The sequence below is a fragment of the Zootoca vivipara genome, chromosome 8 (assembly GCF_963506605.1).
Source record: "Zootoca vivipara chromosome 8, rZooViv1.1, whole genome shotgun sequence".
Lineage (NCBI taxonomy): Eukaryota > Metazoa > Chordata > Lepidosauria > Squamata > Lacertidae > Zootoca > Zootoca vivipara.
The window spans coordinates 38,193,509-38,219,498 of NC_083283.1; the positions used below are offsets into that span (position 1 = coordinate 38,193,509).

Sequence of the window (25,990 nt, forward strand, 5' to 3'; positions counted from 1 at the left end):
AAGGCCGCAGGCTTTATATATGTAAAGTAAAGCAAAAGATGGAGAGGGAATATTTTGTCTTTTAAAGGAACCTTATACTATTGCCTTTAATTTGTAAATCTCAAAGCCATTTGCAATACGTGTGTGGACTACAATTCCCATCTTCCCTGACCACTGGTCCTGTTAGCTAGGGATCATGGGAGTTGTAGGCCAAAACATCTGGAGGGCCACAGTTTAGGGATGTCTGATCTAAATAGTAATAATTTCAGGAACAACAGCAGCAAGAATAAAAAATAAATCTTGCAGTGAGAGTCAGTAAATAAACAGAAATATCTTTTAACTGCTTGCAAAGGCATGCAATGTTTGTAGGGTGATAACTGATGCTACAGTAGAGGTGGTTAATATTAAAAGCAGGTAGTCTTTCAGATATTAGGGCTTTAAACACCAATGTGATCATCTTGAATTGCACCTGGAAATGAAGGCAACCAGTGCAACTATTTTAGGATGGGTTAAATCAGACCTAAATGGAACCTCAGCCTGCAAGCTGGCTGCTGCATTTTGTACCATCTGAAGTCTCTACATCATCTTCACTACACTAATACAGTCTGGAAGTTGGCAGAACATGGAGTACAGTAGCCAAATAATCTCCGTCCAAAAGAAATCATAGGTGGCAAACCAGCTGGAGCTGAAAAAGGCACGCCTAGTCACCAAAACCGTCTGAGCCTCCAGTGATAGTGATGAATGCAGGAGCACCCCAAAGCGGCAAACCTCCTTCCATCCAGGGTGGTCTGCTAAGGGCTTAGTATTTATTTTTTAAGCAATTATTTTTTAAGCAATAAAAGTTTGGGTGAAATAAAAATGTCAGTCGATGTCTGATTAATAATAATGTAGACTTCAGAAATAACTATGAGTAAAAGTGTTCCTGCAAGTATTTTGGCTCCAAGTCATTTAGGACATTATAAAACAAGCCGCAGCTTAAATTGGACCTTTTAAGATACTGATGCTAAATGATCCCATTTGGCTGTCCCAGAGTTAACCTGACAGCTGTACTCTCCAGCAATAATCCAACTGCTAGGTCACCAGACACAGGCTACTTGTAACAAACTGTCTTGGTCTAAGAACAGCTCTTATTCACTGCCTGGAAAGCCTTTGCTATGGTGTTCTGCATGCTTAAGCAGCACATGCTAAAGAGCAAAGCATAATTTTTAACTGACGATAGGAAATCCCTGCAGTAGTTAGAAAATGCTGCAAGGCGAGACAGAAAGGTACGATATCCAGTAAATGGCGGAGGCGATATAAAAAACAAAAATCGACTTTTAGCTTAAGAAACCTTCCCGCATCCCACACCGGTCCTCTTTCCGCTTACAGGCCACCCACCCTCTTACCTGGGTAAGGCCCCATCCCGATCAAGCACCATTAGGGCAACTCATAAGGCAAGGGGTGCGTACACACCATACAGTTTTACATTTGAAAGGTTTCCTCCCACACCCCCCCCCAAAAAAATAAAAGCAATGAGAACTGTAGTTTCCTCCTCTCAGACCTACAGTTCCCAGCGTCATTATCAAACTGCAGCTCCCGAGATTCTTGGGGTGGTGCGTGCTTTAAATGGATGATCTGCTTCTCCTGCGGTTCCTCCTTAGACAGTCTCTCCTGATCCCAACTCTCTGATGGAGAAGTGACATTTTCTTCCAAGCTCAGCAACAAACAGCCCACAGCGTCCCTCCATTTCCGCTGGGCGGGCGCAGCTTTTGAGCTTTGGTGAAGCTCCACCTTCTCCTCCCTTCCATCGATGTTTTCGGCTTTCCCGAGCACCGCCTGGCTCTTTTTGCCTAGGCTTGATGAGCGTAGCCTGGCGCCGCGGCTGCCGAGCTGTCGCTTCTGGGTTCAGGCCGGTTTATGTGCGGTGAGCGGCCCGGGCTGTGGGTTGGCGGCTCCATCTTTGCTGGCGCCGGAGTCATTGTGGAGCAGCAGCCGCCGAGGCAGCGTTAGGCATTCGCGTCGGCGGCGGCGGAACTTCGCTCCCCGTGATCAATCGCATCGTGGAGCGTAGGCGCCGCGGACAGTCGCCATGAGCGCCGAGGATGAGATCATTCGCATCGCGAAGAAGATGGACAAGATGGTGCAGAAAAAGAACGCGGTGAGGCGATGAGCCTGGGGGACCGAGTGCCGGTGTGTGTGTGTGTGTGTGAGAGAGAGGGGGGGGGTTGTTCCATCGAGCCCCTCGCGCGCTCGGCTTGAACGACTGCTCGACCAATCAGCTGCGCCTCGCGCTCAGCTGGGCGCCCGCCTTTTTTTTCCGAGGGGGAGAACTGAGGGGCTGCTTTTTTCGCGCGCGCATCCTCTTTTGTGAGGCCTCAACTGTCACCTTTCGGAATGTGGGTGGGGGAGAGAAAGGAAGCACCTCGCTTCGCCCTCATGCCAGTGTGGCAGGTGGAGCCGTTCCTCGGGGGGGGGGGGGGTCTCTCGACTGGTGACGACACTGTACGTCAAAACAAGGCACTTTCATTCACGGGCGACGTTTCCTTGGGGAGCAGCCGATTCCTTGCCCTCCAAAGAACCGGCAGTCCAGGGACCCACGAAGTAAAGCTCTTGCCTGTGGTGTATTGTGTGTGGCACTGGACCGCTTCGCCATGGTACACTCGCTTAAAAATGTGGTGCTGGTTGTCAGAAGGGTGAACTCTTTCTCTTTTCACAGATCTGAGAAGAAGATGCAAAAATATGTTATGAGTCTCGTTTGTTTGTTGATTCATTCATTCATATACAGTATATTTATCGTAAGAGTATTTATACTATGCTTACTCACCTAAGTTCTCGAGGCAGCTTGCAATATATTCGAAGCACAGCAAAGCAGACAAGGCTACAATAGTTACTACAGCAGGGCAAAGGTGTATCTGTTTCCCCTGCTTGCTCTCTAGTGTTCCATCAAATGCTGTTCTGGAACTGACATTTGAAGCAACCAGATGTTATTCCTGCACGGCCTAGGACTTAGTCATAGAATCATAGAGTTGGAAGGGTCATTTAGTTCTAGTCCAACCCCCTGCAATGCAGAAATCTCAACTAGATCATGGACTCAGAATATGATTCACTAGCAATGCAGGAGGAGGTGCTGGGGGAGCAAAGATGTTAACATGCCACCTCCCCAATAGGTATATGTTTTCTGGGTATCTGTCTTCACCTTTGATTCCATTTTCCAATGGGAAAATAATTGATAGTCTGCATTGGTTTTAACTGGCTTATGTGTCTTGTAAGTTTCAGCATCTTTTTGGAAATGTTTGCTAGATATCATATCATGTGTTTGTACCTCACTGCGGGGACGGTGGGGAAGCTTCAGTCCTATGTTTAAATAGCCAGTGAGATATAACCATAAATAAATGGCACCTGAATATTAAACTATGCTTTATTTTCGCTTTTAAACTTCTGTGAATATTTTCGCTTTTAAACATTTCTGCATACAAGTCAGTTGATGAAGATGTGTCACTCAAAGTGTGTTCAATAAACTTGACCTTACATTTGTCATTTTAAAATGAAATTTACATCAACATGATTCTCACTCTTAAAAGTAGAGAACTGAGACAGTTGTCCATAAAAGTTAAGTGAAACAGGTAAAAGTTCCCAGCTAATTTCATAGTAATAATGTCATGTGAATTCAGGGGGGAGGCATTCAATCATCACTGAAAGTGGTCTATGCCTTCCTCAAACAAATATTAAAATTATAGCAGCTATACTATCTTTGATAATAATTTTGATTGAGATGGTATATTTTAGATATCAACTTCATATATTTTTCTCTGCTTGGTGAATTATGCTTTCGGAATGCTACTTGAGGCTTGATACAGGGCTGTGTTAAAGGCTTTGTTACTTATTATGTATACCACATTCACTGAAAGAAAGTTATTTTAACTTGGTAAGTGAGTGCACAGTGATGTAGGAACAGTCATGTGTTACTATTCTTATGGATTTGGGGTTGGATACTCTGGCCGCTTGTATTCTTCCAAGCCTCATGATGTGAGTTTCTTGCTGCTGGACCCACACATCTCACACCTACAGATTCAACTGGTTCAGGCCCAGTGTGTATTAAAATACTATTCCTTAAAAAATAATAATCATATCAGCACGAACTGTATACTTGTGTTAAACTAAACCTTGCAAGTTATATTTCTGACTATCAATGCTTGTTCTGTAGTATAACCAGTGTAACAAATTACCTTATTGTGTAATGAATAGGTGCAAGTTGGCAGAGGTAATTTTGCACATATGGATTTTCAAAAATCGAGAGCAGTTGAGTAAGATTAGAGAATAAAGGTAAGCAGTAGCTTTTCCTCTTACAAGGTATGGAGCCAGTATGTGTTAAACAACTTTCCATGTGCATTCAGCTGCAATCCTATGCTCACTTATTTGGGAGCAAGCCGCATTTAGCTCTGTGGGACATGCCTTTGAGTAGACATGTGTAGGATTGAAGTTACAAATCAGTTGTACAAATTTATATCTAGCTATAGCACCATACTTTTCAAATCCTTGAATATGGAACCTAATTGTTGTTGTGAATAAATATATGGCTTTGCATTTATCTTTATTTAAGCAGCAAGGTAAAAGAGAATAGTTTCATGCACACTTTTTAGTTTGTCATGTTACTGCAAGTAACATTCCCTTATCACAATCTTTCAAGTGGTATTTCAGAAGATAGTACGTCAGGTTGAACAGTGAAAACTCCTGCCGTTTATTCAACACAGGCTTTATTTTGTTACAAACTTTCTACATACAGGAAAGCCTCATTTTGCACGGTGCTTCCATTCCAGCTTGCATCAGTGGAGTGCGCGTAAACCCACTCTAATCATCGCCTGCTCCGCCCGCGCTCTGCCCCTTTTAAGATGTCTTAATGGCACTTTGGGGCTACTTTCGAGCTTGGCGACAGGTGCTTGTGCACAGTTGTGTGTCATTCGGATGTCCCTAAATTGATCGTTGCCTTTATTCTGGAATCTATACTGTTTCTTTCTCTGTAAGATCAATGGAAGACATATTCCTTTTAGTAGGAATTGAGATGCATTCATTAGTACCAGTACATTTTTATTTGCATTAGTTTACAGTTTTAGAGATCCTTTAGTGAAAAGCATTTCCATGGTATCATAACTGCATGTTGAATACAGGAGAGAACAAAGCTACCATCAGGCTTGTATGGCTATAAGTCAGTAAACAACTCTTCCAAGTTTTTGAATGAAACAAGTGGAGTGATTTCTGCCTCTTACATCATCTAATACAGGTAGATTCTGCAATTACAATGAAAGATAATACTCTCTGCCCATTCTGGAGCTAATTTAGATGTATTATGCTAAGTTTTGTATGTAAATTATTACAAATATCATAGGCAATAAGCTATAGCTCTAATTTGTTCTTTTCGTGTAGGCTTAAGATTCAGAGAATCTTATTTGGAGGGTTACTATCTTTGATTGCATTTAAAAGGTGTCATTTATTTTTTAGATTAAATAAGTTATTTTACTAGAAATGATAGTATTTATTTTTGTGACAAATTTGTTTGCAGAGTTGTAAATAGATAGATTAAAACTTCAAATATTTGATCATGTTTAGTTGCACAAATTCTAATAAGCTGAGAAAGGGGGAGTACCTTATTAAAAAACCTTTAGAAATCGAGTTTTAGATGGATTTTTACCTGGGAGTAAGCCCAATTGAACTGATCTTAAATCATTGGATGACAAAAGTACTGTGGGTGGGTGGTTCCTATGTCTGAGATACTGACCATTTTCCAGTTTTGGATAAGATTACTCTCCTCTGAAATAATATAGGTTTGGGTCCTTGTCTTTTGTGACTTGTGTAGCCATAGTGACTAGGAACCCCTTTTACTGGCTATGGCGGCTGCGCCAACTATGACTGTTCTTGAACAGGGACAACTTGACAAGGGTGTTCATAACATCAGTACTTGATCATTGCAACGTGCTCCGTGTGGTTGGACGATGCTTGTCCATGATTTGGAAGCTCTAGCTTGTGCAGAATTCTGTATCTAGACCGTTGATGGGGACAGACTACTCTCAGCACATAACAAGAGTGCTTAAAAGCTTGCACTGGCTGCCCATATGTTACCCACCCAGGTTTAAGGTTACAAGGCCCTTAACAACTTGAGTCCGGGATATCCTAAGGACTACCTGATCCCTTGTAGCCCTGCTTGCTCACTGGTGGGGGAGTCTCTGTTGGTGGTTCCCCATAGCTCTATTATACTTTTATTCAAGACCTCAGTTACTGGGATGTCTCTGTTTTGTCAGGAGCCCGGCACAATATATTCCACTTCTTTATTACATACCTTTTACTTACTTTTAGTGGCCTTTCTCTTTATAAGGTGAATATTGAATATCTTTATAAGGTATCTAAAGAGAAGCAAGCTAGTAGCAGAGAGGTTAGTATAGTAAAGTGAATTGCATGCTTAACTGTGCTTTGCTAATCATAACTGCTTTTAATCTGTGATAATATAGATAACAGTTGCCTTTGACTTGAGAGCCCAAATTAATTGACGTAAAAGTGGAACTTTCATTTGTTGAGCCCATCTGGTTTACTGCAAAATGTACCATATAATGAAAAACCTGATCTTACTGTGCTGTGTTGTTAAAATCTCATTTCATTTCTCTTGAGGGATTGACCTGTAGTTAATTTCAAAATATTAATTTAAAATTACTAACTATATTAAATATAGGTAGAATCTAATATTCATATGACTGCTTTAGTAAAATATATTTTCTCACCTCCTACTCATTTTGAAAGTAAATTAAAGTTTTAGCACTTAATAAAATTTGGAATAAACAACAACTATATCATTAAAACTGGTGAAACTTTAATGGAACAATTGCTCACAAGCAAGATTGTATTTGCCTTGGGAATGCCAAGTTAAAGTTTTGCTTAAGGGGTTTTTGTAATTAACTAAAACCTAGAGGTACAGCAATGACCCTAATTCTGTGCAGGATTTGGTGGGAAGGTGTAGTTATTTAACAAGCATCCCAACAACTGCTTGTCTCACAAAAAAAGTGTGCCTCCAACTCAAGATTGACTAGTCAGATTAATGTTTGGAGAAACCATCAGTTGCTACTAGATGCTTGTGAAATAAATATCTAGACTGATCTATCAGTGTTTAGGTTCATCATAAGTGTTTTCATATTGTGGAACTAGGGTTGAATAAAACTGCTGTGTTTCATAGTAAATATTCTTTTAAGTATATGTGAATATGCATACTGAATCTTTTTACAATATATTTTACAGGCTGGGGCTCTTGACTTACTCAAAGAACTTAAGAATATGCCCATGACTCTGGAGTTATTACAGGTATGTCTTTCCAGTGCTGCAGTACCTCTTATATACATTTTATTATACCATAAACATATGGAAACAAATTTTCCTTTGAAGCCCTTCCCTTACTTTCCCTGCATCTGACATCATGTATGAAGTCAGGTGGAGGCTGCATGGGCATGTCTCCCCCAAAACGGCCTCACCGATCAAAGGGGGAGGCCTGGTTGGGCCAAGTTTGGCCTGAAGGTCAAAGGTTTTCCACCCCTGTTCTGTAGTCACTTTAGATTGTTGTTCTTATGGAAGGGAGTATGTTCCTGTAAAAGGGAATGTACATGCACGTTAGTGGAATTACTTTGCTGCTGCATATTGTTGCATATAAAAGGTACTTGTATCTCTATGACTGATTATCCCTGAGTATCAGAAATATTACTATTTAAGTAGAAAGCTGAACATCAATATACATGCATTCCAAATTACACTGATAAAAATGTATGGCAAGCATATTATCACATCTTATAATAGAAATTCAGGACATGAATTTTCTTTATTTAGCTGGCACCAGCCTGGGACAAACTTGCAAAAACCTTTCCTGCTGCATAGGAGGCAATTCTTTCTTGCCAGAGGCTTTTAAAAACATGCTAGAGGCTTTTAAAAACATATAAGGAGACCTGTACTGTACTACATATATGCAAGCTCACCATTACTAGGCCTAATTTTTACTTTATTTGGTGCTGAACTTTCTTTATTCTTGAACTTGCTTTTAGAGTTGGAAAGGATTAAAATGGAACTAATTTAATAAGAGTTGCAATCTGAAAATATGTTTAAACGAAAATAATTTTTTTTGTAACAAATGCACATTATGCCTAGTTTGTTCAATTCTCATTCTCTCTCTCTCTCTGAACTATAGATGGCAGTAGTACTCTTTTAACACTGCTTGACTGGAGTCCTGTATAAGTGAAGCTGATTAATAAAATGTGATTAAAAAACAAAACCACAAGATAAATCTTGGTAGTCCTTAGGGTTTCTTTTTCTTTTTCCAATCCCATGGTTTTCAGATCAGTTAAGACAAGCAGTTATAAGTGGAGAATATATAATTTTTGAAAATTATAATGAAAGTTTATTTGTAACTTGTATCATTCAGTCATCTACCCATGCTCACATTAAACCTGGAAGTTATGTTACAGAAGTCATGTTGCATTAAAAAAAATTCAGTTGTTATGTAGAAGTATAGTAGTATAAAAAGTATTCATTGATAAGACTTAAAAGTGGATTGTTAAACTATTTATCCCATAGTTTGAGGTCCTTGAAAAGAAAGATATTGTTTGTGATTTTGCACTGAAGAGGGACTTTATCCATATTTGATGTGTGTATTTTCTTTGAAGGAAAAATATTTGCTTATGATTCATACTCTTTAGTAGTTATAAAAATCTATAAATCATCTAGATCTATAAGCCTTTGCTAAGTTTAGAAATCACACTTAACAGTTTTAGCTTAGAAGGTATCTGGCAGGATATATTTGCGCTAGGTGTACTTAAAGCACTTGCCTAATGTATTGCTTTATAACAGATGTTGTTCTAGAATCATATTGTCAAGTTATGATCAACCTGCCTCCATAATACTTAAAACTATTTCCGTATTCAACAGGGATGCATATACAATCTAAAACCAGCAGTTTCTGACAATTAGAAAACAATTAAAAAAACAATTTCAGATAAAACTCAACTTCCACCAATACTTTCTCCTTGCAGAAAACCAGATTCTCTTAAAATAATTTCCCTCGAAGGCTAGCAGCAAGGAGTGCAAAACATGCAATTCTGTTGCTCTTAAAGGCATGCTTGTTAATTAACCAGGTAGTTGTTGAAGAGGATCTTAATTAAAGAGAGAGAGGGCAAAAGCCTTAGAGGCAAAAATATTAGCTAGCCTCCCTTGGATCTCAACACTGCAAGCAGTACTTTAATGTCAGTCCTTGTGTATGTGGAGAATTCTTAAATAGAAAAAATAGAACGTTTGGCTGTGGCTTTAAAAAAATTACTTTGGAAATCATTTGCTGTTTTTGCTCAATATCTGATGACTTCATGTATTCTCTCAATTGTATTTGAAATCCTTGTAGTGGTTCTAAATATTATTATATAAATTCCTGCTTTTGAGTGTTGATACTTGTGCTTGGTTTCAGTCTACAAGAATTGGAATGTCAGTGAATGCAATACGCAAGCAAAGCACAGATGAAGAAGTTACATCCTTAGCAAAATCTCTCATTAAGTCGTGGAAGAAGTTATTGGGTATAACTATGTGTTTTCTTCTCCTTCTACAACTTCCAGATTAATATACAGAATAATAGATTTCTGTCTGTTTCTGTCGTTCTTGCAAAACCAACTAACTCTGATACATGAACCCTCCCTTCATTTTGAACTTCATTTTGTCATTTTAGTAGAGGAGAGATATTTCCACTACAATGGGGCAAGCAATAAAAACAACCTGGCAACAAATTGGTTGTTCTGGGTGGTGGACATGGTTGTGGGTGGAATGTGGAAACTGGATGTTATTGAGAATGCTCTGCAGTATCAGTGAGGTTTTCATTGGACAATTTGGAATGATTGCACAATAGGAAAATAACACTATTATATATCTATATATAGATATAGTATAGATATATATTAACATATACGTCGTTGCACATCAGACTGTTTTGTAGAAACCAATAGTGGATAGTTTGTAAAAAGCAGTTATTCCAAAAATAAATACATAAATTGAGGAATGTGAAAACAATTAAGAGCTGGCAAGTTTCTTATATTATTTGCAATATACATACATACATACATACATACATACATACATACATACATATATCTATATCTATATATATCACATATTGGTTATATCAATCAAAATATAAGCTTCTCACTAAAATTGTAGAGCACAAATTAAGAGTACGGTATATAAAATACAACCAGCATCTTAAAAATAGTCTAGATATAGAAGATACTTTCATGCTTCATTTACACTGTAAATCTATAATTGTTCATCTAGATTCTATATAATACATGATTAAGATTACCCTTTTCCTCTGAGTTGATGAAATAGGCATATATACCACAGCCTTGACTCAGAGTCTTCATTCTTTCATATTCTTGTTCTGTCTAGGGCTAGGTCACTATATTATATGAATGTCATTGCTCTTCTCTGTGCCCTCCACCCCATTACTGCAGGAATAGCAGCACCCAAAGATTAGCAGTGACAAACCTTCGCAGTGATTTGAGGTTATGACATTTGTGGGTCATCCAATAAAGTGCATACTTGCTCTTACAAGAAAGTACTTTACTGATATAGAAACTTTATTATACTACCTACTATTTATTTATTTTGGAACCTTGCTTTCTGTGCTTTCGGTGATATGGACTTAGCTTGCAGGGTAGTTGAATGAATTACTGAGATAATATATATTAAGTACTTATACTTAATATATGCACTCTATAAATGATACATATTGTCTGTGTATGTATATATTTATAAATATATATTGCAGATGGACCAGCAAATGATAAGGATTCTGAAGAAAAGAAAAAAGAAGCAGCTTCTTCATCACAAAACAGTCCTGAAGCAAGAGAAGAAAGGTATGTCTTCTACCTTTGGTGTTGGTGGTAGAAAAGAAGCAGTTGGTCAGGGTCAACATCTTCTGTGCTTATTCAAGGAAGTGGACTGCCCTGCCTCCTAGTGGGCAGAGTGGTTGGGTTAAGTTAGAGGTCCTAAAAACCCAATCTTCATACATTTTTGCTTTCTCAGGTTCTTGCATCCCCTTTCTACCTTCCCATCTTTGACCGGCAGGTACTAGACCAGGCATCCCCAAACTTCGGCCCTCTAGATGTTTTGGACTACAATTCCTATAATCCCTGACCACTGGTCCTGTTAGCTAGGGATCATGGGAGTTGTAGGCCAAAACATCTGGAGGGCCGAAGTTTGGGGAGGCCTGTACTAGACAGGGAGCTCTGGAAACCATATGGTCACAGGAAGCACATTGCCAGGCTGGTGGCTTCCAGAGGAACTTTTACTGCACGAAGTAGTGTTACCAATGAGCCACAGCTCTTCTCCAGCTGCTGAGAATGCTGCAGCTACAGGAAAGGGCACCATCATGCCACAGCAGGTGTTCATGTTTGTCCTGACTCCCTCCACTTTCATATCAGGCAGGTAGGGGACAAAACATGACCACTCAGATAGACACTCAAATGCCTGGAAGATGAGCCTATCAGCACCATGCCTCACAACCAAGCAGTGTCAAGTGAGATGAAATGGGAAGGCCTGGAAGAGCCCATCCTGCACAGCATGTTTTTGGCACCAGACAGACAGATGATGTGAAATAGAGTGGGTGAGTACCTCACCACTCCTTTCCTGATCTCACTGGGAAGGGATCTTCTCCCCAGATTTATGAACTGAGTGAAGGTCTCCTAGGCAATCAAATGGGCCTATCAATCTGTCTCAGACAGAGCCTCTTATGCCTAGTCTAAAGACAAATTCCCTTACAAAAGACAGGGGAAATGGACCCAGCTTCAGGGCAGGTTTAGACACACGCATTAGAGAGGCCATGTCACAATTCAGAAGTTCATCCTTGGAACTTTTCATTTTCCCAGTGCACTCTTTGTGAGGGTATCTGCATTAGCGACATTCCATTTCTCATTAAAAATGTCTGTAAGACAACAACTATAATACATTTAATACTAGGATCACGAAGAGTCGGACACCACTAAACGACTAAACAACAACAACATAATACATTTATAAAGCATTATAAGATATGTATTTGCAGACAGTCTTTGATAGGAGGGGTTTTGGAAAAAGTTATACTACAGTAAGGTGCTGGTCTGCAAGAAAGATCATCCTGAAATACTATCACTCTGTTATATCCCAAGGTTGAGGAATGCCAGAAGAGAAAACAGAAGTTTGATTACTGCGACTTGCTCTTTTCTGGGACTCCCAAAGGGCATTCTACCATTCTCTTTCTTTCAGTACATGGGACTTTTCAAGGGTTCTGCCTCACTACACATGTGAGAGTGGTGGAGAGTGCCTTTTGGGAAGTTTCCAATGCCCCCCCTTTTGTTCTCTACCTTTTTTATTGTAGTTTTTATTGTCACTCAAGTGTATAGTTTATATTGTGGAAAGGAGTGGAGGCGTAGCGTTTGCTCTGGTCTGAGAGACTAGAGCAAGCCTTCCCGTGAAGAAGCAATTGAAGATGTTGACTCTGCCTGTTTGCTCCAGAAAGGGTGCCATCCTGAGGTTTAACAGTGCTTTCTGGGAGTCTCAAATAACAGAAATTCATTGTGAGAGGGGGATTTGTTTTCCCATGTATTTTGCAGATACATTTAATACTAGAGAAAGCAGAAAGCCTGTGCCATTGAGCTGGGATATATGAGTGAATAGCAAAGGTTATGAACTGACTATAGGCCATTCTTCACCAAACTGATGTCCTCCAGATTGCATCAGCCCTAGCTAGTGTGGCCATGCTGCTTGGCACTGATGGGTGATATAGCCCATAACATTTAGAGAGCACCAGGTAGGCAAAGGCTGCCATAGACCCTACCCTGTTTATACCTTAGTTTACTTCTTGCATTAGAATTACACAATATAATATCCTGATATTTGACACAGCAACTATGAGAACTGTGGGAGTTTGCATTGGAACACAGCTAATAATGTAGATTTTGTCTTGTGCTATAATTTAAAACAGCATAAATCCCAAAATGAATACATCTAGTCACTTTTCTGCTACTTGTGTGAGAGTGCAGTGGAGCCTAGCAATGTTCTTTGCCGTTATGTCAGCTATAATTTGTGTGCCTGTTTTTTGTCATTTTCTTTTCAGTAGGTCAAACTAGGACATCTCAGACGTTAGGTAGTACTGTCTTTCATTTTGATTTGTGACTTAACACAGGCAGCATTTAGGTGACATGGTAAATAACCAGTTGCTGCTGAAAGCACTCCTGCTGTACTCCTCTTCTAGCATGGGCAGGATCAACAAACCACAAGCCTTGGCCTACCGTGGCATCTGAACCAATACTAGTGATTGTGAAGCCCAGATTGGCATTTGCCTTCAAGTTGTGCTTTGGAGAGAAACAAACCATGAGCAGTGATTTGAACTGATGCTAAGCAAAGGCTTGTGTTAGTTGCTTGTGCCAGGGAGGAGAGCAGCAAAAGTGAGTATACTAGTATGCTGCTCATTCACGAAATTGTGTCAAATGCCACCTCTTATTTCTATTCAGATTAGAGTATAAAAATATATAAGCCATTTCTAATATTTTGGCTAGCATATAATTAGTGCTAAAGGGTGACTAGTAATGAAACTGCCTTAATAACTGCTTTATGAAATACAGTACTGCATTTTTATTTTATTTTTTGGTATCTGTACAGTACTTAGCTATGCCCCAACCTCTGTTTCATATTTTAGATGCAACTCTGTTCAGTGATCGTTTTTAATTATTTCCATTGTTATTACTATTTGCATTTTCATATTTTCCCCCTTCTCTTTTTTTCTCTTTATATTTTTGGCATAATGAAAACAGCTTTAATCAATAAAAATACTTAAATAAAGAGAGAAAGAGAAACTGACTAAACACCAGTTACATTGCAGAAATACAATGAAACTATATTTTATTTTATTTTATTTGTTTAGCAGTTGCAGCAGCAACTCTAGCAGTAAGAAAGAAGAAGCTAATGCTTCCTCAGAATCATTTATTTCCTCCTTTCCTCGAGCTCCAAGCACATCTGATTCTGTACGGATGAAATGCCGAGAAATGTTAGCGGCAGCTCTCAAAACAGGAGGTAAGGATTGTCCTACCACCTTTACAGGTCATCCTCCTTGACATTTCCTCTCTAGCAATGTAAATACCAAGTGAGTGGTGAGGTAGTTTTGTGATAGATGAATATAACTAACCCCTAGTATATATGTCCATTGGTAGCAGGTAATGCTATTCGTGACAAGCCTTCATATAATACTGTATTCCTCTCAGAGAGCTTTCTTCAATTGCTGTGGTTTCACGCTGTGTTAGGAATGCTTAATTCTGAAGCTTTATGAGATGAGTCCACAGGAAGGAGATGGGAAAAAGAGTAACTTTCTTGCCTCTCCCTGCCAGATTCCAGAACCTCCTGAAATCACCTGGGATTTTTTATTAATAGGTTGGGCTATGATGGAGGAGACTGAGAGGAAAAGGGAGAAATCACAGAAGAGCAGGCAGAGGCATCTTCTCAGAGCTGGAGGCTTTTGGGGGATAGGCTGTTGGGGTTGACAGGGCAAGGAGGGGTGGAAAAGTCCCCCTCCACTCATCGTCTTCTGCAGACTGATCTCCTAGTTGATCCAAAGCTGTTTCTAATGGAAGCGTTGCACAGGAAAATATATTATCAGAAGAATCCTATCAAGGAAGGCTGCTGAAACACTTGACAACAAAGGAGTGAAATGTTTTCTAGTGGGGAAGATTAAAGAGAATCTGAATAAATTTTGTTTTCACTCAAGGATATTGGACAGATGAGCATGTATGAACTGTGAGGGAGAGCATCTGAGGACTTAGAGAGGTGTAGAGGTTGCTAAATTAAAAATTAAGAAGTCACCAGGTCCAATTAACAACCTGAGAGCTGTTCATTAACTCAAGAGTTCACAAAATGGCTGATGTGAATGCAGCATCACAAAGCATCTCTTGTTGCACTTACTGTGTTAGACAGTAGTCACAAAGAATCACATTAAGTGTTCTAGAAGAAATTTTGATAAAGGGTGATAGAGAAATGTGTTGAATAAATGTTTTAATACATATTAATAGTCATACAACTCACTTTCTCTTTCAGATGATTATATTGCTATTGGTGCTGATGAGGAAGAGCTGGGTTCTCAAATTGAAGAAGATATCCTTATCTGTACAATTAGTTTTTTACCATCTATTTTGGTTCACTAGGCTGATGCTAACTCTTAGCTTCCTCTTAAAATATTTTATGACCTTTTTGCTCCAAATGTGCCTCTAATTGTTTGTGATTGTCTCTATTGTTAATTAAGACTTTTAATTCTTTTTATGAACCACTTTGAATGTAGAAGGCAATATAGTTAACTATGTTAGCAAACTCTTGTGTCAGTTTTTATACTATTCAGTAAAAGGCTGCTGGAACAATGACCTCTCCTTTTTAATTTTACAAGGTGTTATATAAAGCCTAAAGATAACAAGGCATAAAAAATGAACGTATTAAAATGAAATATTATATATTATACAGTACTTATTAAATGCCAAATGGCATGTGTTCTCTAGGCACAGGCAAAAGGAAAAATAGATACATTAAAAACACTATAAGATGTGCAAAAACAAATATACAAACATTAAGCAATTATAAAATGCTGCTAAAGCCGATTATCAAGCAGCAAACAAGAGAATAGCGACACATAAAAAACTAAAGGAATGCAGAATTAAATCAAGAAATTTAAAATAATTGATGTTAAAAACCTTAAAAGGTATGAGAGATCAGAAGGGATTTTGTCTAGTACTAAATAACATTAATTAGGTGCCAGGCAGGGCATTCCATAGTTTAGGAATGTGACTTCGTAAAGGGTGCAGTTTGCCAAGCACTCGCCTTCTGCAAATTTCATTTCAGTGAAGCAGCTATACAGAAGCATCCTTTGAACCTTTGCCTAGTATCTGCAGATTTGTGGTAAACTTTGCTGCGCTAAGATTACATTCCTGGACTAAGATTATATTCACCATGTGTTCTAACATTCCTCTTCAGTCTCAGCAGGCCAGTATTGTATTTTTAAGAAGCTCTTGTCAGTTCAAAGAAAGGCACAGATGTAGATGTAAGTAGTGGCGGAGCTTCAAGCTCCGGCACCGGGGGCGGAGAGGAGGCGGGCGCTGGGCTGGCGCACGTTCTGGGGGCGTGGTGCGCCGGCCGCGGGGGCATGGCACACATTCTGCGGGTGTGGCGCACGTTCTGGGGGCATGGTGCGCTGCCTGCGGAGGCGGGACACCCAGCGCGGGCGGGGGGCAGCCGCGATGGCACCCCCTGGGATCACGCTGCCCGGGGCGGAGCACCCCTATCGCCCCCCCTCTTCCTACGCCCCTGGATGTAAGGCTAGCTTTGGTGAAATGTTCATAAAAGAATGGATTGCAGTGTTGTGCTATTCCTAAGTGTTGTCCTTAACTCATAAGTACCTATATTTCAAGAACTAAAAAATACAGACATGAAATACAAAAATAGAGTACGCAGCAGGATAGCAAATCTTAAGGACACTAAGAATCCTAATCTAAGAAAAAATGTTTTATGTGGGAATATACCTCCTGACAGGTTTGCTAAAATGACAGCAGAAGTAAGTAGCCCATTCTTTGATTTTCATGCTTAAGATTTGAGTGTAATTCCATTCAACTAAGAGCTGGATATTTTGGAAACAAAATACTTTGATGTACTAAAAATGTTAGCAGCAAACAGTGATGTTTGCTTGAATACAATGCCTTAGCTATACTGTCTGCATGTTGGGATTGAGTAGGCAAAGAAACGTTGTCTTTTATGTGTGGCTTATCTTCCGGAAAGCATTAAGGTAAAACTATGTTTTTAGTTCTGCCCAAATGGGTTTAATCCTCCCGGAAGTAGTAAGATCCACTAGCAACTACCTGTGTGCTGTCTGGATTCACTTTAAATCTGTCCTCCCTAATCCACCCTCTAACAGCAGCTAAGCACTTGCTCAACTGTACCATGTCTCTTTATGGATTTTTTAAAGATGAAGAATGAGGTTGGATGCCATCTGCATAACAATGACACCACTCCAGAATTGTACACTATCAGTCCTAGCAACTGCATATTGGTGCCCCCAAAACAAAGGAGGCAAAATGGAATCTTGTCATCTTGTGCAACATATAGGAGAATTCTCATGGAGTTGAGCCCTCCAGATGGGGCACAGGGGACTAGTCAAAAATTGCCTCCCTCCTTTCTTATGGCAGATTCCTTCCATCAGCAGACAGACACTGTTGGATACCACACAAACTACACAATAAGTAGCCTTTAATTTGGATTTGAAAGTTGTAAGTACAATAAAAATATTTTAAAGCCTATTTCATCATCTCTCTCTGTACCCTTACTCCAGGAGATGGCAAGTGATGAACTGAAAGAGATGAGAAAAAATCTTACCAAAGAAGCCATAAGAGAGCATCAAATGGCTAAAACAGGAGGAACTCCGACTGATCTCTTTACATGTGGCAAATGTAAAAAGAAGAATTGTACTTACACTCAGGTATGGCAAGTGATATTCTCCAACATTTAGCCTTCATAACCTCACCACATTCACCATCAACAGGACTTGCTTATGAAAGATTCCATATCTGAGCAGTGAAAGCAGTGCCGATTGTGGAGGCTGTGTGTGTTCTTGGGTAAATAACAACATGAGTGTATGATGGTCAAAGTTTGAATGGACTTGAGAGCATCCAATTTTTTTGGAGTAACAGCAGTAAAACTAGATATTTTGGTTGTAGCCATAAATGTATATGTGTTTACAAGTGGTACTTTTTTATCCTTACAAATTATTAATTTTTAAAGATCTTATTGAAATAGTTAAATAGTAGAAGCAGCCAAGGCTCCTCATGATCTGCTATCAGGTTTTGTTTTTGTTTTTTGGTAGAAATGTGTGACTCAGAGTGTCTGTTGTCTGGTGATTCAGTTTTACTGGAACTGGTTTACAGTGCTTAATTTATTAAGTATAAATCGTCAAGATACTATGAATATGTGGAGCTGTCTGGGCTTTGGAGTATGAAGTGCTGTTCACATTAAAATGGAATATGAATAGTAGAATCCTTGGGGCTAGTTTGTGGGTGGGTAGCTGAATACATCAAGTAGCTGAGGGTAGTAGAAATCAGTCAAGGTAAGCAAGAGGGTATTATCTTAGGTAGAGACGCTCACTGTGCATTGTTGTTGTTTAGTCATTTAGTCATGTCCGACTCTTCGTGACCCCATGGACCAGAGCATGCCAGGCACTTCTGTCTTCCACTGCCTCCCGCAGTTTGGTCAGACTCATGCTGGTAGCTTCAAGAACACTGTTCAACCATCTCATCCACTGTGCATTAGTTTCTTGCTATGCATTAGGCCTTTTCATCTTCTCCATACCCATCCACCCCCTTTGCTCTCAAAAACTGCCTGAAAATTGTTGGTCCCTCTAAAACAAGGATAGGACGTCTGTGGCCCTCCAGATGTTGTTGGACTGCACTTCCTTTCAGTTCTCACCATTGGCCTGACTTCCATAATTTTTTGCATCAGTTTTTTGTTGAGTGCCCCTCCGGGGGTGAGGTCAAACCACGGCATTAACAGCACCAAAGTGACCTCTCCGGGGAACAAGCTTGGGCAGTGTATATGGAGGTCCTGGGCTGTCCAGACAAGAAGACACCTCTTGTGGCCTCACTGATTTGGTCCAAAGGAAAGCAGAGCAATACATTTGGCGCCCACTTGGGTACAGGAGTTACCCGAAGGAGGCATACTAGGTGCCATCCAACCATCTTAGAGACTCCACTCTAGATTTGTGTAGGCTTTTCTCCTTAGACCTTTCTTCTCCTGAAGATATCCCATGAGGCAGTGGAAGTTTAAGATCATAATTTTCCTTCTCCTAGATGGGTTGCCTTCCCAGGATGACAGCACATTCAGACCATTGGAACCACTATTGGTCTCCTCCACGCAATCTGCAGGAGCCTGTCATGCATGCAGGGGAAATCCCTAACTCACCAAGGGTTTGAGACCCATTGGCTACCCTCACCTGGTTTAGCCGGCCAGTCAAAGCCATTCCCATGCTGGCAGCTTTTAGGAGCCACAGGTGAGAGCTGAGTGCATGGTGGGGACCAAAGGTGGAGAAAGTGATTCTTTTAGAGAGGTTTAGTATTTCTGATATTAAATTTTAGGAATGTATATAGTCTGTAAAATCCCACCTTGTCCTACTACCACCACAGCAATCCCTCAGATATATGCTGATGATATGCAATCAAAGCCAGTTGGACTGACACAGCACCCAAGGCTAGAGATGTAAAATTTCTGGAAATTTCGAAGCCACGAGGAAAAGGATTTTCCCTGTGCTTTTTCCGGAAAAAATAGAAATTTTGGAAAAATTGAAAAAATGTTCAGTGTGGAGTAGTTTTACAAATTGTGTGAAACGCAATGTATATAAAAGTAGTATTCTTGCAATAAAACAGGTAACCACCACCCCTTTCCTCAAAAGCAACAAAAAAATCAAGAAACAATCAACATAAAAATAATCTGATTTGCCTCTTAGCACCAACAGCAAATAAAGTTAAGGTCCACCTCAATATTTAAGCTCCATAGAAGGCCTAAGGTAAAGGTAAAGGGACCCCTGACCATTAGGTCCAGTCGTGACCGACTCTGGGGTTGCGCGCTCATCTCGCATTATTGGCCGAGGGAGCTGGCGTATAGCTTCCAGGTCATGTGGCCAGCATGACAAAGCCGCTTCTGGCAAACCAGAGCAGCACATGGAAACGCCATTTACCTTCCCGCTGTAGCGGTTCCTATTTATCTACTTGCATTTTGATGTGCTTTCGAACTGCTAGGTTGGCAGGAGCTGGGACCAAGCAACGGGAGCTCACCCTGTCACAGGGATTCGAACCGCCGACCTTCTGATCAGCAAGCCCTGATCAGCAAGCCATAGAAGGCCTACCCTTTGAGTAATGGTTAAAAAAAGAAACAGAAGAGACAACATATACATGCAGTTTATTCTATTTTATTTTCTGAACTACTACCGTATCATTTTCCATTTTTTCTTCCTCTTCCTCTGTCATTTTTCTCATGGACCTCTAAAAAATGGCTTTGGGGAAAAAACTAGCTTTCCCCCCCAATTTTTCCGGGTTTTTTCCAGGCCTTCCCATCTCTACTTGAGGACAGCTAGGGCAAAGTGTAAGGCAATTTTTTTGCATGTCAGGCCCAGAAGTAACCAACATCTAGTTACTGAATAGTATGTTGCACTAAGGCTCAAACTCTGTTTGAAAGGAAAAGGATTGTGTGTGTTTATTAAATTGAATTTGTTTTATATTATAAACCGCATGATGGTAAGAGAGCTTCTTAACAGTTTACAAAAATAAACAATAGAACATTAAAATGATTGATAAAACACAGTTAAAAGCAGATATTGAAGAGTATTCAAACGATGAGTAAAGTCAGCTGGCCCTAACAAAAATGTTTTGAGCAGTTGCCGGAAAGAGTATAGTGAGAGCACCTGCCTGGTGTCAGTCGTCAGGGAGCTCCAAAGTGTGGGTGCTGGAAGGCTTGGGGGGGGGGGAACGGAAAAATTGGGGGTGAGGCAGGATTTTTTTCTGTTTTTTTTCCAAAGCTGTTTTTTCAGGAAAATTTGAAAAAAAGAAGTGTGTGGAATATTCAGACTATATCAAACTATTTTTTTTTCAAATTTTCCAAATGGCTTTGGAAAAAAAACAGAAAAAACTGCCCCCCCCCCATTTTTCCAGCTTTTTTTCCAGGCCTTCCATTTTTGCTTCTTGTTCTTTCAGTGGCCCTTTATCTCCTTACTCCTTCTCCACCCACATTGGGGCAAATAAGATGTGTCACTCAAAAGGAGCTTCTGCAAGAAAACAGTGCCATCTGCTTCCAACTATCAAAAGATGAATAGAGGGTGGGAAATTATATATTAGGGCACTGAGTAGAAGAAGAGAATGACAAATGGAGTGGGTGAGAAAAGAGACAAGCAAAGAAGTTGAAGAGGGAGATTGTCCCCCTATTCCACCCCCTTAGTCTTTACTCACAGGTAAATATTGGGTTAAAAATGAGAATTGGACTGTGGTCTTAACACACATACGGAAAGTAAGCCTTATTGAACACAGTGAGTCTTGTTTCCAAATAAATATGCAGAAGCAGTAATGCATAAACAAATTGTGTGGCATAATATTAGTCAGTTTATGCTTGGAGTTCTTTTCTTCCCTTTTAGGTTCAAACTCGAAGTGCTGATGAACCTATGACAACATTTGTTTTGTGTAATGAATGTGGAAACAGATGGAAGGTAAAAAAAAAGAGTCTTGTTTGTTTTGTTTATGTAACAATTTCTGTTATATTACCTGATTTTTGAAAGAACTATATTTGTCTCATTCTGGGTATGTGTCTTTATTTATGAGCAAACAGTGTTGCAGCCTAGGCATAAAAAGAGAGAGGCCTGAGATGCCAATCCATTGCCCAGTCATATGGTCTCAGTGGCCTCACTGGCCTCTGTTGGAAAAGAGATGCTGAAATCTGTAATAAAATGGCCACCAGGTTTGATAGGACTCTAGAAGTCCTATATTCTATATTAACCTAGAAACCACCCCATGCCCTGGTCAACATTGAATTGCTTGAGAGGTAAAGAGGCACCCGGGTAGAGAGAACAGCAGAAAGCTAGAAATGACAGCCTGGTCTTATACATGTTTACTGAGAAGTCCCATTGGTTTCAATAGGACTTACTCTCAAGTAAGTTTGAAGCTGAATTTGTTTACTCAGAAGTAAGTTGCACTGCTTTGGTGGGATTTAATAAGGATTGGGAAGGAATGTGCACACACCATGTTTTATGCTTTCTCCCCACCCTCCCATCCCCGTATTTTTTACTAGCTTAACTTTTCAAGTTATATGGGTGGAAGTGACACACGCGCCATTTGAACATCAGCACAATCTGCAGGGTTTCCCCCCACATATAACACCCTAGTAATTAGGGTTTTTCATGTACTTTCTGCTGATCAGTGTTGACACTTAGGGGGTGGAAATGGGTGAATGAAAGTTCTGCTCCCATGCTTGTTAAGAATGTGAACAAAATGTAGGATCTTCATTTGCTTTCTCTCACTGGTGACTTAGAACTCTGCTATATTATATGCATATAACTCATAAATATTTCTTTTATTTTGACAGTTCTGCTAGAAGAATAAATTCTTGAAATCTGGACCAGTATGAAAGAGGATTTTATAATTAGCTTTAAGAACTAGGTCAAGCATCTAGATCCCTGCAAAAGTTTTTGGCTTTCCTTTTCCTTTCATGCAGACATCTCTGAAGTTAAATTTTGGATTTTGACACAGCCACCCTGTAGTTAATAGTCTGTAGAGCCAGGAAGCTCAATTGTATGGTGTAATTTCGATATCCCCCCTCCCATTTTTATAAGCAAGTCTACATTAAACTTTTATTAATGACATTTGGGTAACTGCTTTTTTTCTTAACTTTGTGAACAAAGAGTTGTATATCTCTGCATTTGGCATATCCAGCTGATTTTTTTTCTTGTAGAATAAAATTCATATTTAATAGTACATTCCATGTTAACCATTTTGGTGTGTTAGATTAAATAGTTTTGCTTTATACTCTCATAATAAACTATAATTTGTGTGGGTTACTAGACTGCATAAACCATTTTTTCAGTGGCCCTCAATTCTTCATTAAAAAATCTGATTATTTGTAACACACACATACCTCCTATTAGATTATCAAACTTTTTATGTTTTTGAAACCTGCATTGCTCTATCCAGTTTAATGTGCAGCCTTGAAGCATGTGCTTTATTATATTGTATTTAGTTCTAGAGAAATTCCTTAATGGTTAATTTGAACTTACTGTTTAGTTTCATTTTTATATTCTATAAATGAACAAAGATGCTCTGTAGTATGCTGCCTTCCTGAAGATGTAAAGCTAATATTTACAAATTTAAAGTGGTATTAGTTCTTGTGAACTCTTAATGACCAGCTCTTTTTACATGTAGAGTTGCTGATTTCTTAGACCTGAGGTCAAAAATAAATTTATGGTTTTTCACCACCTGTTTGGGTGGCATTTTGTTAGAATATTTCACTAACTGTTAAGGAAATACTGAAAAGCAAAGTACTTACAATCATTTATATTTTGATATAGTACACAAATCTATTACCGGTAGAACATGAGTTTTACTAAACATGGCTTCAGAAGATAAATAATTGACATGGAATGGATAATTGAATATTTTTCATTTTCATATTCACAATAAGAACAACATGACAAACTTTGGCTTCATTTACTGCAGAATTCAGTTTTTGGGTACTGTACTATTCTATGTTGCCATGCTGACTGAAGAGAATAGGATACTCAAGTAATCGAGAATACCATTTCTCAGTAGCAAAACATTAACTTGTGCATTTGACATACAGGTATGTTTATTATATACATGGTGCTAATTTCTGTCTCATCATTTTTATAGAACTTAAAGTCTTAATTCTAAATATAAGCACACTCCTCAGATTGCTGATTTTATTTTGATGACTGCTTTTTGATGCCAAATTATAACTGTGTTTTAAACATTTTTAAAATCTAATTTTGAGTAAGAATTTTAATCGTTCAAACAAGTACCCTATATTGATACATGTGAGAAATTGCATGCGTAGCTTTTATAGCAGCATCAGTAATAGCTGAAAAGACTCATCTGACTATTCATCATAAAAAGCTATTTCTCTTCAGCTGAACTGCTGGAGAACCTTCAAGATCTTTCATAATAATGACTGGCTACTAGGTTAAAGATTAGGAACATTCATGGTGGGTAAGGACAAGCTCCATGTTCAAATATATTATACCTCTGATAAACATTATTGGTTTGTCCCCACTATATGATTATCTCTGTTATGTCCTGTGTGCCTTTTTTATATTTAAGACGGCATTTAAGCATATAAATGTTTGGTCTGATTCAGTCCCTGTATGTGTATGCCTGCAATGCAGGGGGGTGGACTAGATGATCCTCAGGACCCCTTCCAACTCTATAATTCTATGATTTACTAAAGAAATTCATGTAGTTTATATTCTTAAAGCTCCAACTGTATGCCATTGTTTCCTGTCTTGCTTCCTGGGCCTACAGTTATTTAAAGATCAGCTGGCTTTGGACAACAGTGTATATCTCACTGCCTCGCAAATGCTGACTTGGTTATGCCAGCACTCGAGGACACCTCAACAGAAGAAGAACCCCCGGGAACGATTTCTGGGGCGCACATTCCCGTCGATGCTCTCAGTCCTAGCAATCTCGCCCTCCCCCCAAATTGGCTACTCGAATTCGAACAGGGAGTTGACAGCAGACAGTTCAAGAAGCGTCGACACCAGGGACCATGGTCTAACAACTGGAACCCCTAAGTCACTAGAGGAAATGCTATAGGTTCCGCCCGGGGGCCCTAGTGATAGCCAATCTAATGACACCTTTTCAGATTGACTTTGTGCCAAAGCGGGGAACCCGGCGCAACACTCTTCCCTGCAATTGCTATCGTGGAACGTGGCAGGATGGTCCTCAAAGCTATGCTATCCTGACTTTGTTAAGCTAACAAGAGAGCATGATATAGTTTGTTTACAAGAAACTTGGTCGACACAGCACATTGACTTTGCCGGCTATAATGCCTATGCGGTTCCGGCAGTCAAACTCCACAAGAAAGGCAGGCCTTCGGGGGGCTTGCTAACCCTGGTGGCTCCCCATATAAAATGTGGACACATTCTCTCGGCTAATGCAAATTGCAAACTTTTAACAACAAAGATAGAGCTGGAGAGCCAGGACATGTTACTGGTCAATGTGTATATTCCTCCCACCTCTACTGTCACAGCCAAGAACCATCAATGGGATCTCCTCATACATGTGCTCGAGAATATGGACATTGACAGGGGATTTTAATGCCCGCCTAAACCAAGGGTGGGAAGTATATACAAAAGCTTGGGAGATCTTGGACTCTACTGCTCTTCCAGACTGCTTATGGAAACAAGAATCACGGGACTTAGAAATCAACCTGGCGGGCTTATAGCTCACCATGCTAACTACCACCAGGGCTTTGGTGTGGCTTAATGGACTGCCAGACTGGGAAGGACCTGGGAACTTTACCTTCCTGCCCCCACAAGGAAATAGTTTGGTGGACTATATTCTGGTTCCCACTAAATTGCTGCCCCACGTCGTTGAGTTCCACATAGGTGATCCTATGCTAAGTGACCATCTCCCCCTTCAATGTAAACTTGTCTTCCCATTGAGACTGCCAGAATATATAATCAATCCACCCACCCACCCCGTACCGCGTCCTCAGTACACAAGGATTCGAATAAATGAGCATGCAACAAGTTTTTTCAAACCTAGGTGTATTCTGATCGTGTGATTCATTTGATCTTGGTAGGGAGTAGCGAACTTTCCCCAGTAGCTAGAGTCACTTGGTTTGAGGAACATACGGACATCTTAATAACTGAATTGCCCCATTCACATTTGCACAGGCCACCTAAGAAACCAGGGTTTGGCGAGTGGACTGATAACGAAATCAAAGGCATTAAAGTAGAGGTTAGGTGGAGAATCTACAGAGAGTCTAGAGAGTCAGGCAGCTCCCGATTGCCTGATACATATTTCGCTAGAACCAGGCAACTTAGGGAAACTATCCAGCTCAGCCAGATAAAATACAACCAGGCTTGCTGGGATTCGCTGCTTTCAGCCATCCTTACCAACGATCATAATAAATTTTGGGAGGTCATTGACTGACATTGATTCCATCTTTGCTATGGGTAGAGCATTTTAAGGCGATCTACGATGACTGTATTCCAACAGACAGCCAAGATCTTGCCCCCTCTTCGACCCTGGTTGAGTGGCCCCCTGTCTCCATTACTGAAGTTGAAAATTTAATTTCTCAGATGAAACTAGGCAAAGCCACAGGCTCTAATGTCGTCCCGTCTGAACTAATTAAAGCCAAGCCAGACTGGTGGGCTCCGATTCTAACGGAACTATTCACTGTGGTGGAAAGAACTGGAATT

At 39.9% G+C, this 25,990-nt stretch overlaps 1 protein-coding gene across 3 annotated transcripts; it reads left to right on the plus strand.

The window, feature by feature from the left end:
• The first annotated feature begins 81 nt into the window (after nt 1–81).
• TCEA1 (transcription elongation factor A1) lies at nt 82–23,023 on the plus strand. 3 transcript variants are annotated; one of them, XM_060277838.1, is made up of 11 exons: nt 82–2,116; nt 4,204–4,281; nt 7,237–7,299; nt 9,437–9,542; nt 10,787–10,874; nt 13,919–14,067; nt 15,082–15,138; nt 16,428–16,582; nt 17,354–17,500; nt 21,194–21,265; nt 22,138–23,023. In XM_060277838.1, the coding sequence occupies exons 3-11, from the start codon at nt 7,273–7,275 to the stop codon at nt 22,144–22,146; spliced, it is 810 nt and encodes a 269-aa protein (XP_060133821.1). In that variant the 5' UTR covers nt 82–2,116; nt 4,204–4,281; nt 7,237–7,272; the 3' UTR covers nt 22,147–23,023. The 3 variants fall into 3 exon arrangements, with proteins under 3 accessions (XP_060133821.1, XP_034980869.1, XP_034980870.1); XM_035124978.2 differs by lacking the exon at nt 4,204–4,281; XM_035124979.2 differs by lacking the exon at nt 4,204–4,281 and having other exon boundaries at nt 13,922–14,067.
• Nucleotides 23,024–25,990: the final 2,967 nt, after the last annotated feature.